General features: G+C 40.6%; 3 protein-coding genes across 3 annotated transcripts; 1 reads left to right on the forward strand and 2 right to left on the reverse strand.

Annotated features, from left to right (window-relative positions):
* The first annotated feature begins 421 nt into the window (after positions 1-421).
* LOC149108714 (uncharacterized) lies at positions 422-3,608 on the forward strand. The gene has a single exon (XM_089294973.1). The coding sequence runs from the start codon at positions 625-627 to the stop codon at positions 2,950-2,952; it is 2,328 nt and encodes a 775-aa protein (XP_089151099.1). The 5' UTR covers positions 422-624; the 3' UTR covers positions 2,953-3,608.
* Positions 3,609-4,291: 683 nt separating this feature from the next.
* On the reverse strand, positions 4,292-8,172 carry LOC110064353 (uncharacterized). Its single transcript, XM_020771394.2, has one exon. The coding sequence runs from the start codon at positions 8,031-8,033 to the stop codon at positions 5,361-5,363; it is 2,673 nt and encodes an 890-aa protein (XP_020627053.1). The 5' UTR covers positions 8,034-8,172; the 3' UTR covers positions 4,292-5,360.
* A 2,357-nt stretch (positions 8,173-10,529) lies between these two features.
* Positions 10,530-17,646, reverse strand: LOC110064355 (rRNA 2'-O-methyltransferase fibrillarin-like). Its single transcript, XM_089294975.1, has 10 exons — positions 17,574-17,646; positions 17,438-17,491; positions 16,404-16,499; positions 15,904-15,966; positions 15,205-15,299; positions 14,468-14,644; positions 13,784-13,916; positions 12,824-12,936; positions 12,224-12,369; positions 10,530-11,185 (listed from the first exon to the last, which is right to left on the reverse strand). The coding sequence occupies exons 1-10, from the start codon at positions 17,587-17,589 to the stop codon at positions 11,158-11,160; spliced, it is 921 nt and encodes a 306-aa protein (XP_089151101.1). The 5' UTR covers positions 17,590-17,646; the 3' UTR covers positions 10,530-11,157.
* Positions 17,647-17,654: the final 8 nt, after the last annotated feature.

Consider the following 17,654-nt stretch of genomic DNA (forward strand, 5'->3'; position numbering starts at 1 on the left):
ACGGACGTCAATTCGTTCACAATTTCTGCAGTTATTGTAAGATATCTAATGGGTGACCCATTCTATTTTTGATAGAGTTGAGCAGTCACCAAGAAAAGAAAATTCCTGGAAAAATCATGCAAAGGTAGTCACGCAAAAGAAACATATAGAACAAATCGAAAACTATCTCATGCACGACCTGACGCTGAAAGAAAGAGAAATAATTGCCCAGCTTCCACCCCGGCAATCTATGATTACGACAAGTCACACACTATAAATAGAAACATTTGACGCAATCCCAATTTTGGTTTCGTCCACGTGCACCGCGCCCTACCGCCACGTTTTCAAATACAGTACACTTCGTTTTCTCATGTTATAAAATTTCATTTCATTTCATGTGAGGGATTTTGAATTTCTTGTTCACTCTTGAGAAAAACGAACAAAAAAACCAATAACAGCAATGATTTTGTCGTTTCTTTTGAGTTGAAGCCGAGAAAAGTAGGCGTTTTATTCCTTGCGTGACAGTAACTACTTCCGTTAAAACGTCGTTGAAGCGCAACCTATCTTACATTGCGAAATCTAACTTCCGTCGCTTTTACTTCCCATTTGAAAGGCAATCTTTCAGCAGTCAGCGCTCTGAGCAAGATGACCTCTCTTCATTTGTATTCGCTATGCAGCCTAACGTTAATCTTGATAACAATTGGGCCGAGTGTAGCCCAAAAGAAAATGTGCTCCAAAATATTCTTCCAGAACATCGATGAGAACGTTAATCCATTGGTACAAGTTGAAGGAGTCTACGATTTGTTCTCGGATAAAGATGGCTTTCCTGTGTACCTTAACAAACCTTCAGGTCTATTCTTCTACTATGATGTTGTTACGACGCCAGGAACGAACGGGAAGTTTTTAGTGTTTGGACCTAAAACAACAGAGATCTTTGGCCTTGTAGGACGCCTACCGGACGATTTTGATCCAAAAATGTGGCTGTCATCTGAATCGCTAAACAAGAAAGATTTATTTGGCGATGTGATAACGAACTGGTTATATTACTCCCCGCTTGACAATACATTCAAAACCGCTCAAGGTCCACCTTACATCAAAGCCATTTGTGTCGACGATGAATATTTTCGCTGCGATTCAGGTAAAGTTTACTTGAATGACACTATCACCGCAAGTAGAACTGCTGTTCTGAATGATCCTCGAACAGACTATTTCGCAACGGTGCCGGGAGTTTATTCAACGATACGACCCGTATTCAAACACAACCGACAAAACTGGTATTTGTACTACCGGGATGGTCACTGGAGGGTGGGTAATAGTTATTCTGATTCAACTAATGATATACTTCGCGTGGAAGACTTCGCAGTCAGACCAGAGTACGTGACAAATTACTGGCAAGTTTGGAGTGGAACGGAATGGACTACGGAGAGTGGATTGAGAATCAAATGTCGAGGATTCGCCAACGGAGAAAACGAATGTCGTGGCAGTGATTCTTGTAATAGACGGGGTACCTGTATTTATACTTCTGGCAACGAGACAGTCTGCCTTTGTCAAGATTATACATACGGACCGCGGTGTGAAAATAAAGATGGGTGTTCCGACCCAGGAGTCCCAGCTTCTTCCATCAGTGTCGTCCACGCTGGAAAACGTCCGGGTGACATTGCGACTTCGTTCTGCTTGGCAGGTTACAGATCTTCACCTGTGGAGTTTTACGTTTGCGAGCAAAACAGTGGAAGTAAGTCTTGGATACTTGAATCAGAGGCATCTTGTCGTGTCCCAGGACCAGCCACCATCAATCCACCACCGGTCACTCCTGACCCTCAACCACACCCCCCGGAGAACCCCTCGCAAAACCAAGTTCCCGTTGGTGAAGAGCCCTCCGATAAGTCAGAAACATTGATGATTTTCGTCATTGCTTTCTTTGCTTGTCACATTATTTGCCCAGTTTTTATTTGGTTGGGTATAATAATAGCTAAACTTGTCCATGGTTGTAGAACTACTCAAATAGGAACTCCTGAACGTTTGGCGTCTGTAGACAATGCAACTCAAGGACGTTACAAGCTAATGGTACAGGTATTCTCCGCCTTCTTTAACTTCACGTTTTGGGTATGGCTGTGTGCTGTATTTGTCTATTTGTCCAAAGATGAAGGAAATTCTGGATCCTCTCTCTTTTACTGGGCTGTTGCAATGTGCGGAGTCTGCGCAACGTTTGTTATAATAGAAGCTTTCTTTTCCCGCGAGAGAGAGGCTTTGCATAATCTGGTCTCTTGGGAATACATCAGATCCCTCCAGATGGCTGCCCCTGTGATTGAGATGGTGATAGAGTGGTATGACTGGAAACACTACCGCCAAGCAGTGTACAGGACGGATCCCATTACAGGGCGTAGGGATTACGAAGGATCAACAGACGAGTGGAAAAAAGTCGGAAAGAAGACCGTGCGTCAGCCATTTCCTTACTCATCGTGGGTCGATGAATCCAATCGTGAGGCCAGCGGTGGTAGCGGGCTTGTCAGACTTTCAATTAATATAGATATCACACTTGAGGGAGAGGTTGTGCCATCATTTGAAACTCAAAAGTTGGCTTTGATTCAGAAAACAAGTCACTTGAATCGCTTTTACGAGTTTTCGCGTAAGGACAGTGTACCAAATCACCAGCCATACGTTGTCTTGTGTCCCAATACGAATGCAGTACCCTTTTGGATGAACGAACAGTTCTTTTGGTTTGCCACTTTTCTTCAGTTCTCCTGGCTCTACAGATGGCTCTTCATCTCTCAAACAAGCTCGGCTGAATACACCCTGAAGAAAAAGGTCTTCTGTAATCCCGGATTGCCGCAGGCCTATCCAGACGCAGCAACCGGTTTTGGTCAAAATGGAACCCCGCAAGTTCCCGCCATGCAAAGCGGTCAGCACATTGATGATGCGACCCAGTCTTTGATAAATAATCAGCACAACAACAGAAATTATCTGGCAGTTTAATTATTAACTGACCTCGCTGTTGAACGCAATTCGTTATTTGTTACAGCCAAGCAAAACTCAGTCAAGTTAAAAATAATGTAATAGACATTTTAGTACTTTTAGTAATCGGTAGCTAATGACAGCGGCTTTTGAAATTTTTAAAAGAACTGAAAAGGACTTTTTACATTCAAGAAATCGGTATATTTTTTAACACTGCTTTAAATTCTTCTGGTGTAGTTTCTTTTTCATAGAACGTATTTTTAAAATCAAACAAAGAAGCTACTTGAAGAAATGAACGACCGACAGTGTTTAAGATGAAACAAAGAATAGAAGGAAAGAATTAACGAAACGAGAAAAATGGATTGATTAAAACGAACGAAAGTGTAGCAAAAGAACAAATGTCTGTGGGAACGAATGAAAAGCACGAAAAGGGAACATGCTCAATATATTTACTTATTTAATTATATTTTTTTTTCCTGCCTTGTATTTTACAAGCTTAATGAAGTTACTAAATTTATGTGACTATTTAGTATTCACCTTTCTGAATAGTCTTATTTGAGCCTTATCAAGTTACTCAGTTATTTCCTGTATTACCGGTACTTATTCCATAATCTCTATTTATCTATTTGTTTAGTTTTTTGGAAATAAATGGTTGGTTGTTGTTGTTATTGATTAAATCATTCAGATCTTTTTCCTTTTCATGGCTTCTCTGGTCTGTTAGCATAGCAGCCAGGAGCAAGTGGAACGTACACTAGAGTTTCTGATAACCAAGACTACCCGCGAGCCTGAGGGAAAACGCTTTTACCACAATTGCTACTAATCTCGCAATCTGATTGGCTAATTTGCCGTTGTCGATAAGAGACCAGACAACGCTGCTCACGTCAATATGTCACGCGATGCCTTTTTCAGCTCGCTCTCTGAAAAAAGCATTTTCTTTGACGTTGATATTGTGGTAAAAAAACAAATCGAAACGTGGTTTAGCCTGGTCTGTACTGTTATTGACAACGATACGCGTCATCACAGTGGTCAAAATTTGTTGTGGACTCACTCGGCTCTCTTGAGTCCACAACATTTTGACCACTGTGATGACGCGTATCGTTGTCGATAACAATACAGACCACGCTAAACCAAATTCGATTTGTTAATTCACGCGTTATTTATCCTCGCACGTATTTTTCTGCTCGCGCATCCTACAACTTAACTTGCGCCCCATTTCATTCTCGTTCCCAAACTTCCCAGAGTCCTCTTTCCGTTAGCCACAACGACAATCGAGTAGCCCTGGAGACGAGATCGGCTCAATCTCTACTTTTTGGACCTGCCTGGTATCTAATGAACAAAAAGTGAATTGTAGCAAGAAATGTTCTGTTGCTTGGAAGCAATGCAATGCAAAGGCAATATCTTAATTTAATAAGTCTGTCTATTTTTCATTCATGACTAATTTTGCCTGGTTTAACAACCTGAATTGAAGTTAAGACTGCTATAATCTGGACCACTTTGACAAAGAACTAAACCGTCCAGCTGATTAGATGCATTAAAATCTAACATTTCAAAGGGAATTTCTTGAAATCCTGTGTCCCGCTCTGCATCGTGCGATTGGTTTTGATTGTCAAAGTGGTTCTAAGGGCAGTAGTACTCAAATTATAAATCAACACGCAATGTAAAATGTGGAACACAAAGGTTGTGTTTGACCACATTTCCAAACACCGAGAAGAGAGTTGAAAATACGACGCGCAGCGGAGTATCATTTTGACGAACTTCGAGGTGTTTGGAAATGTGGTCAAACACTGTCTTTCGTGTTTGATATATCTTCTCAATCGAAACTAAAATCAAGGAGAAAATGGAGAGTTAAAATCGTAAAAGCCTATGCTAATTAAGATCAGATATATGATGAATTGTTAATGAGTTTGAGAACATAGTTTCTCATTTGAAGCCATATCCTAATCCTCCTTTCTTGATTTACTTCAGCCATGATAAGTTAATTTTCACGACGTAACATTTCCTTAGGGGTGGACCATTTAACTTTTGAGGGGGGAGGGGCTAGCTGATTTGGTTTTGGTATTAATTTTTTTCACCCTTTCATGGACTAGGAATTTTTTAACTCGGGATGTGGGTATGTATATAATTTTTTTCCCCCTCCGTATATCATGCATTTTTCGGCTCACTGAAAGTGCGTGAAATCTTTTTTCGCGGCAGTGCTAGTGGTTGCATGCATGAATTTTTTTTTTTGATACAAGTATGTTAGCCGGATACCTATTTCTCAAAATGGTCTACCCCTTACGAGTGATGTTCTATTGCTTGCTGAATGTAGTTATCCTCTACAGTTTTAAATTTTAACCTATCCCTTATAAGTATCCTTTGCAGCTGTTACTAGGGTCATCAGAAACGCTTTACTGCGCGAAGACCGAGTCTCAAATTTTCGTCTTCTGTTTTCATTGTTCTTTGCTTGGCTCCGGATCAAGGCTACCCTGAGATGCCTCGTACGATGGCGGGGGTACCCTTGGCACGTATGCTGCAGTATAAGGAGGAAACACAGGCCCGGCATAAGTACTGAAAGGTGAATATGGCGCACTGCTGCCCGGGGATGGGTTATTCATCATCGCAAAAATCGATGACAGAGGCACATTCGGGTGTAGTTCCGCTGGAAAAGGAAGAGACAAGCCTGACAAGGCTGCGGCATTTTGGTTGTGAAGTGAGTTAGCAGCGCCAAAAATATTTTTTATCACCGACATTGTGTAATCTGTGCAAGTGTTGTCTGTACCTCTGGAATTCACGACAGACGATGTTTCACCAGCTGCGTGGAGATCCACGTCCCTTGATGGCGTTGTGCTTTTGTACACCATTTTCTTTAAGACGAACAGTTTCTTGGCTGTCTTGGCCCTGAATAGCCAACGGTAGGGCCAAGTCATGCCCAACAGGGTGGCAATCCAGAAGAACAGCGGGCGCATCCAGAACGGCTTCACCGTCAAGTCTTTGAACGCGGAGACGCGCTTCTTTAACCCTGGAATTTCTTTCGTCGAGTGCTGTACATGGTCTATTAAGACGTCTCGATGAAGATTTCGCCGCACCATTTCTGCTACTTGCCAGTTGTAAGCGTTCGCGGTTTCCTGGTCGCCGAATTGAATACTCGAGTCGATCTCGAACCGGGTTAGAGTTGCGTCTGTCAGTGCAGATATTTCCCTCCTGGAAACGTCAATCCATGAACCAAAAGAGAACTCTTCATGGTCCACAAAGGTCACTATTTTCCTGTCGAGGTACAAGGGCTCCGTGCGGGAATGTCTGTTTCCACTGGCGTCTCTGTAGTGCACAATTCGCGTGTCTGTTTCGAAATGAAAGCACTCGACGACAATGTCAATTTTCGGTGGCACTTCGCGCATTCTTTCTATGTACTCTGAAGCGGATTCGTCTTCTATGATGTTTTTGAGGTAGTCCAGTTCATGGCAGAAGAAACTCTCTAGCAGGACGAACGCAGGAGAGACACAAAGCATCACAATAGCCATGATTCTCAACATGTTGAAGACCTCACCGTACATGGTGCAGTGCGACGCATCGCAACCGATGAGGAAGACAAGCCATAGGTAGAATGAGAAGTACATGTCCATGGAAATAATCCGGCTTACATTGACATCTTTGGATCTGTGGAGGCCGAGGTATTCCTGACCGGCCTGCTGTGACTGTTGATCGCCTTGGTTGGGCCCCCCTTGACCGCCTGTTGCAGTAACTCTCGGCAGTCTGCCCAGCTCATGGCCAACCTGACGGTGATGTTCCACCCTCGCGCGGTAATCTCTGATTTCCTGGCTCCTCCTCTTGCAGACAGCAAAGATTATGAAAGCGACCGGGAGAAAAACTTGCAGAACGATGGCGAGTGGGAATACAAAAAGGTAGTCCTTGAAGTTAGGCATAGCCTGGGGCGTGCCTGTAGTTTGCAGAAATAAAAACACAAGTTGTGAAGGTGCGGTAACAGTGATACTCGGTTCCTTTCTTGTACAGATCGATGATCCTTGTCCTCTCCAGTGTGAAGTGTAAATGCCATCCACACAGAGGTAATACCTCAAAGATGGATACGACTCACTGCAGAAAGTCATGCCAAGATCCCCGGGGCGATTTCCCAGGTTTTCAAAGTTGAGCTCCGTATCAGGTTTTTGATATCGAGCTGGGCACTGTTTGTTGACCGAGCATTTAACTCCTGTGTATCCGGAACGGCAGAGACAGAGCGTTTCGTTACCGGAAGTGTAAACGCAAGTGCTATTGCTACCACATGGCTTTGACGGACAGATGTTAGCCATCGAAGTCACGCCCCGACACAAAACTCTGAGACTACGCATGTCACGCCATCCATGCGACCATTGCCACCAAGTCTTCGTGATGTATTCAGGCCTCAGTGCGAAATCTTTAACTCTCAGCATGGCGTTTTCAGAGTTTGCCCGTCTATACGAGCTAGTCACTACCCAGTAGCCGTCCACATACAGCAGGTAAAACGACGGTATAGCGCTGTGCTTATAGATAGGACGAAGATCGCGAAACGAGCCCTCCATGCGATAGAAATAGTCTGTTGTGGGATCATTCCAAATGGTCCCACTTGTATCGTGGAGGCGCTGGTTCAAGTAGACTCTGTCCGAGTTACATTCTCTGAAGTCCTTGTCCACACACACAGCTTTGATCACAGGAGAGGAAGCATCTACAGGCACAACGTAATTTGTTTTATTGCGAAGGTTGTAGTATATCCATTCCTCGACAAGTCCACCAAATACATTATTCTTGTCTAAGGAAGAAAGCAGCCATGACGTGGGATCCCTGTTAAGTCTAGCAGCCAGGCCATAATGGTGAAAGAAACCATCACCGCGATCGTTTCCAAAAGTTAAAAGTTTGTCACCATTCTTGTCCGGATAGTAATAGAGTCCCAGGTTATGAACGTTCTCTCTTTGATACACAGGAAAGTTATTGTAGAAGTCCTTCGTTCTTGTATAGACCCCTTCGATCATTTTGTACGGCGTAGTTTTTTCGTTGATGTTTTGGAAAAAAATCCTCGGGCATAAACTCCAAGAACTTGTAAATACGAGCCATGTGCTAATTAGTACAAACCAAAAGAGGAGATTTGATGCCATGTTGACGCTTGATTTCTGTTGAAAGGTCTTTGTTCCAACCAGACGTGCTCAGCGAGTGACGATATCAAAAATGTCGAGTAACAGCATGAATGGTTTTATTTTCCTGGACTGTAATGACGCACACTGCAACGGCTTTTACATGCTGTGACAGTTTCATGACGTAAGAGGCGTCCATACCGTCACGCATGCAGCCACACACGTGCGATCGAAACATCACGCGAGTTGTTACATATTTTAAAGACAGTGGAGCTGGAGAACGTACCTTACCTAAGTCGTTACCCTCTTCCTTCCAAAGAAACCCTTAGCTGCTTACTTCTCATTTCTCAATAGTTTACAGGTTTTCTATGTTACTCATAAAAGAAAAAAAATGCTTTGGTTTCGTGACGAAAGATGCGTCCAGACAGTCACGTATCAAACTACGTACGTGCGAAGTATCACGCGAACTGACAGTGAAAATGACAAAGTCGTTACCCTCTCCTAACCAAAAACTTTTAGCTACTTATTTCGCAATGATTTACAGGATTTGATTCATCTTGCCCGCTCACGGAGCTAGCCATATAATAAAAGGAAGTCTTCCCTTCAAATTCAAAATAGCGGGCGATTTGAATAGACGAAAGGTAAGCTGTAAGTGAATTAAAGTGTCTTTGCTGTCTTTACTTGCCATAAAAATGAAATATCTTTATCTAACACCAAGTAGTACTTCTCAGATTACTATTTTATTGGATGAATCTTTAATCGATGAGCTCACCGGTTGGCTTACCGTGAACAACGGGGAGATCGTTCGTATAGAGAAACCACGAAAGAAAAAATAAACGCCAGGTTAGTTTACTTTTCAAGGAATCATATTTACAACAGGATTATAAACTGATATTGTACCACTATTCGCAATGGCTATGCGGATAATTGTTCTATTTGTAATCTCAAGTCCGCTTTCAGTGGGTATTGTAGAATACTGTCAGAGCGTGAAGCATAAATATTCATTGCCCCCGTTTGCAAAGCAGTGGATAAATATTTCTGCACGATATTTTGGGCCAGACTTTTTAATCTAACTTGTATGCCTTTTTCTTCTAACAACGAAATTCTTTCTTGGCATGTTTAGTTTGCTGAAACATAATTTTACCCGCCATTTGCAACGTTCTCTAACGATGTCCTTTAGTAGCGCTTTACCACTGGGTTCGACACAGGTTATGTTCTCACGCATCGATATAATCTTGCTTTCTTTGACAGTTTCCGAAGAAAACGAAGCCGTGGACAATACACCAGCAAAATGTGTCGAGCTGCAGCGCGAGGTCGTTAGACAAGAGATCGAGACCAGACAGACACAAAATCCTCCGAACATCAATGAAGCACACGCATCTGTCACGCATGAAATGTGCGTCTATTGTCGTTCGTCCCCATGTGTTCTCTTTAGTGAAACCCTGCCGTCCCGTTTGAGAGCGTTTGGTCAGCCTAGAATGACGAAACACATGAAGCGGAAGGGGTACTATAAGTCCTTTTATACCATTCTAAACCGCCTTGGTTTGTGGCGTGATCCCATTTACATAGCCCGGAAGGAAGCATTGGGATGTTACGTGGAAGACGTTCGGGAGGTCATGCCAGTTTGTGTTGTGGAAGATGTCAGGAAACGTCGTCACGTCTGGATTTGACCGCACGTTTATCATCACTCGGGTTTCGGCATATTCTTCCTGTCTCTACTGTTATTTTAATTTTTTTTTTTGAAGTAGTTTTGCACGTTAAAAAAGATCAAAATTCAAACATCGGGGCAACGCTACTTTTTGTTCTCGACAAGACATTTCCTTTCGGCCTTACAGCGACTATTGTAGCTTTACCATGCGTACGTGCGTTGGCTCGTCACGTCCTAGGAATGCGTGACCAGCCAAAATTCTGACCCCCAAAAATCAAAAGGGCAGAATCATCAGTCCTCATCGCGCCATTGGACGCATAAGTCCTTGGAAAAAAAGGGCAGAACAGGGCGGTTTAAATACCAAAATAAGTTCAAGAAAGAACTGTCACCAGAAGTTTATGTAAAGAGGGTCCAACATAGGTTTTTTTCGATTCCACCATCCCGCTTCTCTCAGAATGTTTATCCTGATCCCGCCTGGTTAGTGTCGCAGTTCTCCGCGTAACGTGTGTAACATGTGAGTTACTGTTCTTTATCCTACACCCCGCCGTCAATTTTAAAAATCTCGCATCCCGTCTGCAAAATAATAAGCAAATCCCAAGGCTGCCAAAATATTTTTATCCTACATCCCGTCTTTTAATACATACATAAACTTTATTCACGTGTCAAAATATTTAGCCGATGGGGAAACACCCCTCTACTAATTGGGGACATCTAAATATAATCAAAAACCTACAAATTATTTTCTCTGGCATCCTAAATTCACCAGAGCGGCTGGGGGTGCGAACATGAGAGACCTTGGTTGCCCTCCAAGTTCATTTCTCTACAGTCCTATAATTTCTAATATTTATCCAAAAAACCATGCTAGCAGTTCATTACTGGACACCTTACATTTTATTAAGAAGACAAATGATAAAATCATCATATTCCAAGTTTTGAAATATAACTGTACATTTACTATAGCACAAAAAATATAACTACAGTGTATGTATATAATTTTTTTTTAATACAACTCACTCTAGTTATTCTTAAAAATACAATGTACTAGTTATGGACAGTAAGATTTTTGTTCGTTTCTTGCACAAATCCTCCAGACAGAATTTTTCCACACAGTCATTCAATATAAATGCAGATTTCTTGTAAAAATTACATATTCTGAAACTTTGTGTGGGTACTACAGTAAATAAAACACAACATTCACTCGATGAAGCATGTTTGCTTGCAGGTTGATAACAGATTTGAGCTTAGATTATGCACATGTGAAAAAAACAAACCAAGATGTCCTGTACTGTGTGATGTTCAAGTAAGACATAACTTACAATAACATATAAAACACCATGCATCAGATAGGCTTAAACCTATACACTGCCAATCATGTTACAAGAAACTGCTTCCTTGAATTTACTTGGCACAGATGCAAGGTTTGTTTGATCTCTAAGAAATAGATAAATCAATGACTTTCATTTCAAAATGTGAGATAAGTTACAATAAAATCCTACAATGCTACTGTTTGTCTTTCTTCGGTGGAGGTCTGCAAAAAAACAAAACATAAAAAAAACTTCATTTATTATAAAAGAAACATGTACTAATCAGTGCTAGCTAAGTGAAATGCAACGTGCTCCTCACATGGTAGTCTAAGCTGCTTCCATTTTATATAATTTCTAAAACAGTTTAACATTTCCTTTGTTAACTTAGGGTAGTTTTCATTTGAATGTCGGGAAAGTAATTGGTTTAGCATCACTAACACTTAACATGATTGTCTTAAAAATTTGTGTCACTTTTACATCCAGTCAGAAGTAAAACCACAAGCAATCATGACTCACTAGTGCACATTTCTGCGGGTTTTGATTGGTTCAATGGATTGTTTGCATCCTCTGTGATTGGTAGGAGTGATAACTTTGGTTTTGGTTTTACCACACTCAGTTGAAAACTGCTCTTAATTGTTTAAGACCATTGCAGAGGTTACAATCAGTCTTGCATATAAGAAGAAGAAAGGGATGCTTTAGTGAACAGTAAAATCCCATGTTAAAGTCCTGGGCTTATATAACTTCATAAGGGGTTTTAGGTGGGCTTGTAAATGAGGGGGGGGGGGGGGGAATTATATCTGGGGGGGGGATATGAGCAGAATAAAAAAAATATATTTTGGAACAAGATAAAACGTATCTGAGAAATGTATTAAAGCTAACAAACCATTACTTTTAGAGCTCTTGCACTGTTACCATATTAGACTTATAACTTTTGATTAAAAATGTTGATGCATATTCGGAATATCTTTGTTAGCAAATAGAAGGGCTTATAACCGGGGGGGGGGGGGGACTGTAACATGGGATTTTAGGGCATATCAAGCATTGTCTGGTTTAATATGAGTAATGCTGTTTGAGAAACAGTATTTCCATGTAAGAGATATACACTGCATATGTATGAATAAACCGAATACTAAGATTTTTGCAAACTCCCAGTGCTTCAGCAACACTGTCTTAATTATCAGAGTTTGATCTTTAGATCCTGATCAACAAAATATTGTTGTAATTATATTCTCCAAGCCAACTACAGTAAATATTAATCGTACCTGTAAATTCCAACCACCACAGCATGATCTCTCTCGTATGGCTCCAATGTTAACTGTTCCTGAGGTTTCATTTTCTCAGCCTGCATCTTTTTCACTTCTCCTGCAAATACTGCAGCAGGCTCTGCTGTCGAATCGATACAATTTGCCTAACAACAGGTTAAAAAAATGTGAGATCCTGTGAGAGTTTTTGACCAGAAGGCCCTCAGCTAATGCAAAGCCCTTTAGGAAATAGGCTGTCTTTGGTCCATTCTAAACACAGTAAGGTCTATATGGGAGAGTAACATCTCACTATACAAAAAGTTTAAAGACATCAGTTGGCAACACCGAGAGGTCTCTGATGAGCCTCCTGGCAGGGATACTAATAATGATATTTTATGAAACATGCACGTCAGACTGGCCATGAAAAACTCTACAGAATAGCTTTGAGAAATCTATCACATCCTTGGAAATTACGCAACAGTCTGGTCACCTTCAGAAGTCCTATCACTCACAAATAAAACCTTACACAGAAAGTTATCTGTAATTTCTTTTGATCATGCCAAGCTATAATCAGTCCAACCATCGTACAGTGAGTGAAGCATGCAGTTTTCTCACACATACCTTTATTGAAATGACAAAATGTCCTCCATTTTTGAGGAAGTTGTGAGCATTAATAGCTACAATACGAGCCTGATCAGGCTGAGCGACATCTGCAAAAATAGTATCTACCATTCCTGGAAGAAAATATATAATGAGAGATTACCCCATTTTTAAACTAAGCGATGTACATGCATTTCCATACTTGTTATATTTCACAGTGTCTGCCATTTACATTAAGGAATTTGTTAAAGAACAACTTTTGCACAGAATGTACACACGAGTTATACCCACTCGAAAGGGACAAAAGACATGACTGGTACATGTAAAGAGGATAACCTAATCCCTAAATACTAACAACTGCACTGTCCGAGCAAATAGACACTGATAGAGTCTAGTGCAAGACATTTTCTATGGCATTTGAAAATAGCATGAAGTAACTAACATTTTGAACATTCAATTCCCTCGAATACCCACTGCTCATATAGTTTGGTCTGTCTCCCTGTGTTTGCACTTAATTTACTTGTCTCTTTCATTCCCTTGGTCTTATTTTGTTCTGCATGTAAAAGGCAGGGGGATAACTCGGAAACCGCAAGCTTCATTTATCCCCCTGGCTCGACTTAAAGCACCTATCTTTTCCCTAAGTTATTGTAATTTTCTTTGCAAATGTGTAGTAAGTGTCTAAAGTAAATTAAAAGCATTGTTGTTGTTGTTGTGTATACCAAGAAAATACAAGCAACAAGTAGGAAATTTCATGGTATACCACTCAAAGGCATTACATAACTAGCATATAATTATCTGCAGGGGTCATGAATAAAGGTAACTTTCACTGTACCTTCACATCCCAAGCTTATGCAGCACTGATGAAACCACCACAGGTTTGTACATGTATCTTATTGCACATTAATTAATACTACATGTACTCAAGGCAAATGATTTGAATACACAGTCGATTAAAGCAGAAGTCTTAAGAACAAGACTCACCAACAAGCATTCTATATTTGTGAGGATGCCTGGCATCTTCAATGATTGGGATAACATTAGTTCTTTTTTTAGCTACATTAATGAGATCACGTCCAGATCTGTGTGAAAATTCAACTGCATACACAAGACCATCCTATAGTGTAAGAAAAAATACAACAAAAAAGGTAATCGATTTAAAATATTTGAACAAGTAAAGCTACACAAAGGAGTGTAAAAAACAAACTCTCTGCTTTTCAAAGTCATTTTAATTTGGTTATGGTGTCACAAAAAATCACTAGTAATTGCCACATGCAAATGAAACAGATAAACAACGGAAAATTGTAATGGTGGTTACATAATGTATTAAATCAAATGAGTGGGCAAACAAGATGTACACCACATAGCATAAGAGGTTTCATTAAGCTATGGACCAGGTGCACCAGAAAAATTGAACAGCTGTGAGGATGATTTTGCCTGCCTAGTTTAACCACCTGGAGGAAAGTTTTTCTAACAATAAATGTCAGTTCAGAAAGGTTCTCCTGCCTGTGAAAATTGATTGCCTTCAAGCTGAAAACCTTAATAAAAACCCCTTTAACACATCAGGTCAGCAAGGCCACAGCAGCCCTTGACACCCTGAAGAGAAAATGAATTTGAAAGGCTTGGCTCAAGCCTGTGATGTGCCTTAGAAAGACTGATCGCACTTACTGGTCCAACAATATCAGAAACATGAGACACTGTTGTGCCTGATGCAGCACCAAGGTATAACACTTTAGAACCAGGCATCATGTGAATCTTGTCAATTCCTCCAAGAATTGCCGCAGCAAGCTTGGATCGAAAAGGATTCCACACTCTGTATTCAATCTTGTCACCTTCTGCTACACCCTTAAAAAAAAAACAACAACAACAACATGGATGTGTTTTTTAGAGAATGAGGACTAATTTCTTCTTAAAACACCAATACAAAGTCAAATAGAAAGGTGACAAGAAAAAGGAAAATCACCATAAAGCTTCATATGAAGCAACCCAGATTTGAACTTCAGCTGCAAGGGGGAAGGGGAAGGGGGGCTAGAGTCTTAAGAGAGGGTAATTTTCTCTGGATTGAATGGTCCAGGTTCGAGCACTGGCTGGGGACACTGTGTTGCAAGACACTTTGCTCTCACAGTGCCTCTCTACATCCAGGTGTATAAATGGGTACTGGCGAATTTACTGCTAGGGGTAACCCTGCGATGGGCAAGCATGCCTACAAGTGGGAGGAGTAGAAATACTCTTAGTCACTTCATGCTACAGAAACCAGGATAAGCTCTGGCCTGATGGGCCACTTGATTCATATGCAGACTTAACCTACATGCTCATGCAACACTTTTACTGGAGGAAAATAAAGCTCTCATAAACTTAATCATTGTTGAACAAACACAGGAAAACAAAATTATGGGACAACTTACATCGACTGATATTCTTTTTTCACCATATACAGACTCTCCAGGAACAATGTTCTTTGTCACCAATGCATCTTCCTTTCCACGTGCAATGAATACGCCTACAAAAAGTAATTTTCCTTGACTTAAATAATGGTGACTTGACTGAAATTAACCAAAATATTATGAAAATAGGGAAACAGATGTTATTGGTCGAGTGTTTGAGAAAAAACGGGCAAAATTGAAATAGCGAGTGGACCATTTTAGCACTTTGTTTTGCAAAGTCTGGACCAATCTGTTATCAACGTATGGATTGCAATGAGATAACATAATTTTATGTACACAGATGTAAATGTTTACTGGTTGCTTTTTCAAGGTTATGTAATCAAAACAGGGAGTCCATCAAGGTATCTACCATACAGGTAGATGTTGAAGATATACATGTACATGTATGTACAGTGTATATGAAAATTTTTACCATGTGGGTAGCTACAGTCTACTAATTATTGCAAAATAACAATTATTATAATTATCCTTTATGCATAGATGACATTGTAACCCCTTGCTTAATGTTTCACTAAATTTTTGTTGGTTTCTGACCACTTTCATCAAAATTTAGAAAAAGGTGGACTGAGTGCACCAGAAATATTTCAGCAAAGCAAATTAAAGTATCACCAATCAGTAAAATTATAATACTAGTTGTGGCACTTTCAGTTAGTGACTTACCTTCGTGTCTATGCGGCTCTATGGTTACTTTTGCTCCACCTTTAAAACCACCCCGTCCACCCCCTGAACACAAAACACATAATACAAAAATGTAATATTCTTATAACAATGTATAATGACATCTACAGTATACTGTAATACTTTAGCAGTGAGTAGCCTCTTTATTTCCCTAGTGTGACTTGAATACACTAAACACAGAGGGTTTCACCAAGTCTGAATACGAAAATAATAGCAGTATCTTCACCTGAGTTACAAAAATTACCTTTATCTGCATTATGGTGGGAGTGTGTTGTGAACAGTACATGTATGCTGAAGCAGATTGAATTTTAAAACAAAGACATTCAAACAAGTTTTGTTAAAAATGATTACCTCTCCACACTTTCAGTGTCGGAGAATAGCTACCGTGGAGAGAATACCATACATAATGGACATGTCCTTGCTATAAGGACTATCAAGGCTTTTAATATGGTGTTGAGAATGAAATAACAATGATATCTGACCTCTGCCTCCTCCTCTTCCTCCTCCACGTCCACCACCTCGAAATCCTCCTCTTCCTCCTCCACCACCTCTACCGCCACCACGGCCTCCAAAACCTCCTGAATGGTTTACAGTTAATAACATGATATTAATGTGTATATTTAGATATCACTGATTCCCTTATACACATAATATTTACAAAATTCCTTACAAAGCAAGGCCAAGCGAAAAATTGAGGATTTTGTCACCTCCCGAAAGGACAGGTAGAATCATTTGTAGAGTTCATGATTATATTTCTTCCTGGCAAGGGTATAAAAACAGATGAATGATGTCGCACAACACGCATGATGTAGACAATGACGTCAGTGGGTTTTTGTGATATGGGACATGTTCAGCAAAAAAGTAACAGTATACAGGATATTAAAGGGGGGGGGGGGAGAAGAAAATTAATGGGATATGGGATTTAAGTTCAGATAAAACAGCATAGGGTGTAGGAAATTGTTAGTTTTGCAATTGGAATTGATGGGATACGGGTTTTGTAGGCCACAGATTAACAGGCTGTGGGATACTCAGACCACCCCCCTCCCCCTCCCCCCCCCCCCCCCCGTGCCTACATAGCCTATCAGGTACAGAGTTTATCCATAATCAGGCATTATGTCAACCTGGAAGATAACTTTTCGTACCACCTGACCGCTGATGCTAGAGTGAGCTTAGGTGCTCACAGTTCTGTTTGCATCTAATCAACAGCTCAAGTTCTTTTCCAAATTAACGACAACAGACTGAAGATTTATGAGTCGACTTTACAAGCTTCATGAAGTTGTAAAGACAGTCATACACGAGGTCTTTGTTAGCTTATTGTCTACTGTAACGTGCAATATCTAAGTTTTCATCGCTTGTACATCCAAACTAAGGATCATAAGAGTGATATTATCATTTATAATGTCTTGGATGAGGCTGAAAATTGAGAATCGAGATCGGATATATAAGCTTAATTACTGCAACGTGCAGTAAACAAGTAAAAGCAGCAAGGTATATTAATTATGTGACGTTTACAAACCTCGACCTCCTCCTCCTCTACCGCCTCCTCCTCGGCCGCCACGCGGAGAAAAACCTGAAAACGTTGATTTTACTCAAACAAATTTAATCGCAGACAAATTGCAATCAAAAAAACCAAAGAAGAGAAGAAAATTTACCTGGTCTTCCCATCATAAACTTTCAGTAACACAAATAACGCACGTGGTGTACACTACACTACTGCGCATGACCGAATTTGC

This window comes from Orbicella faveolata, unplaced genomic scaffold, assembly GCF_042242905.1.
Source record: "Orbicella faveolata isolate gen_17 unplaced genomic scaffold, um_ofav_v1 contig_25, whole genome shotgun sequence".
In the NCBI taxonomy this organism is placed as follows: domain Eukaryota; kingdom Metazoa; phylum Cnidaria; class Anthozoa; order Scleractinia; family Merulinidae; genus Orbicella; species Orbicella faveolata.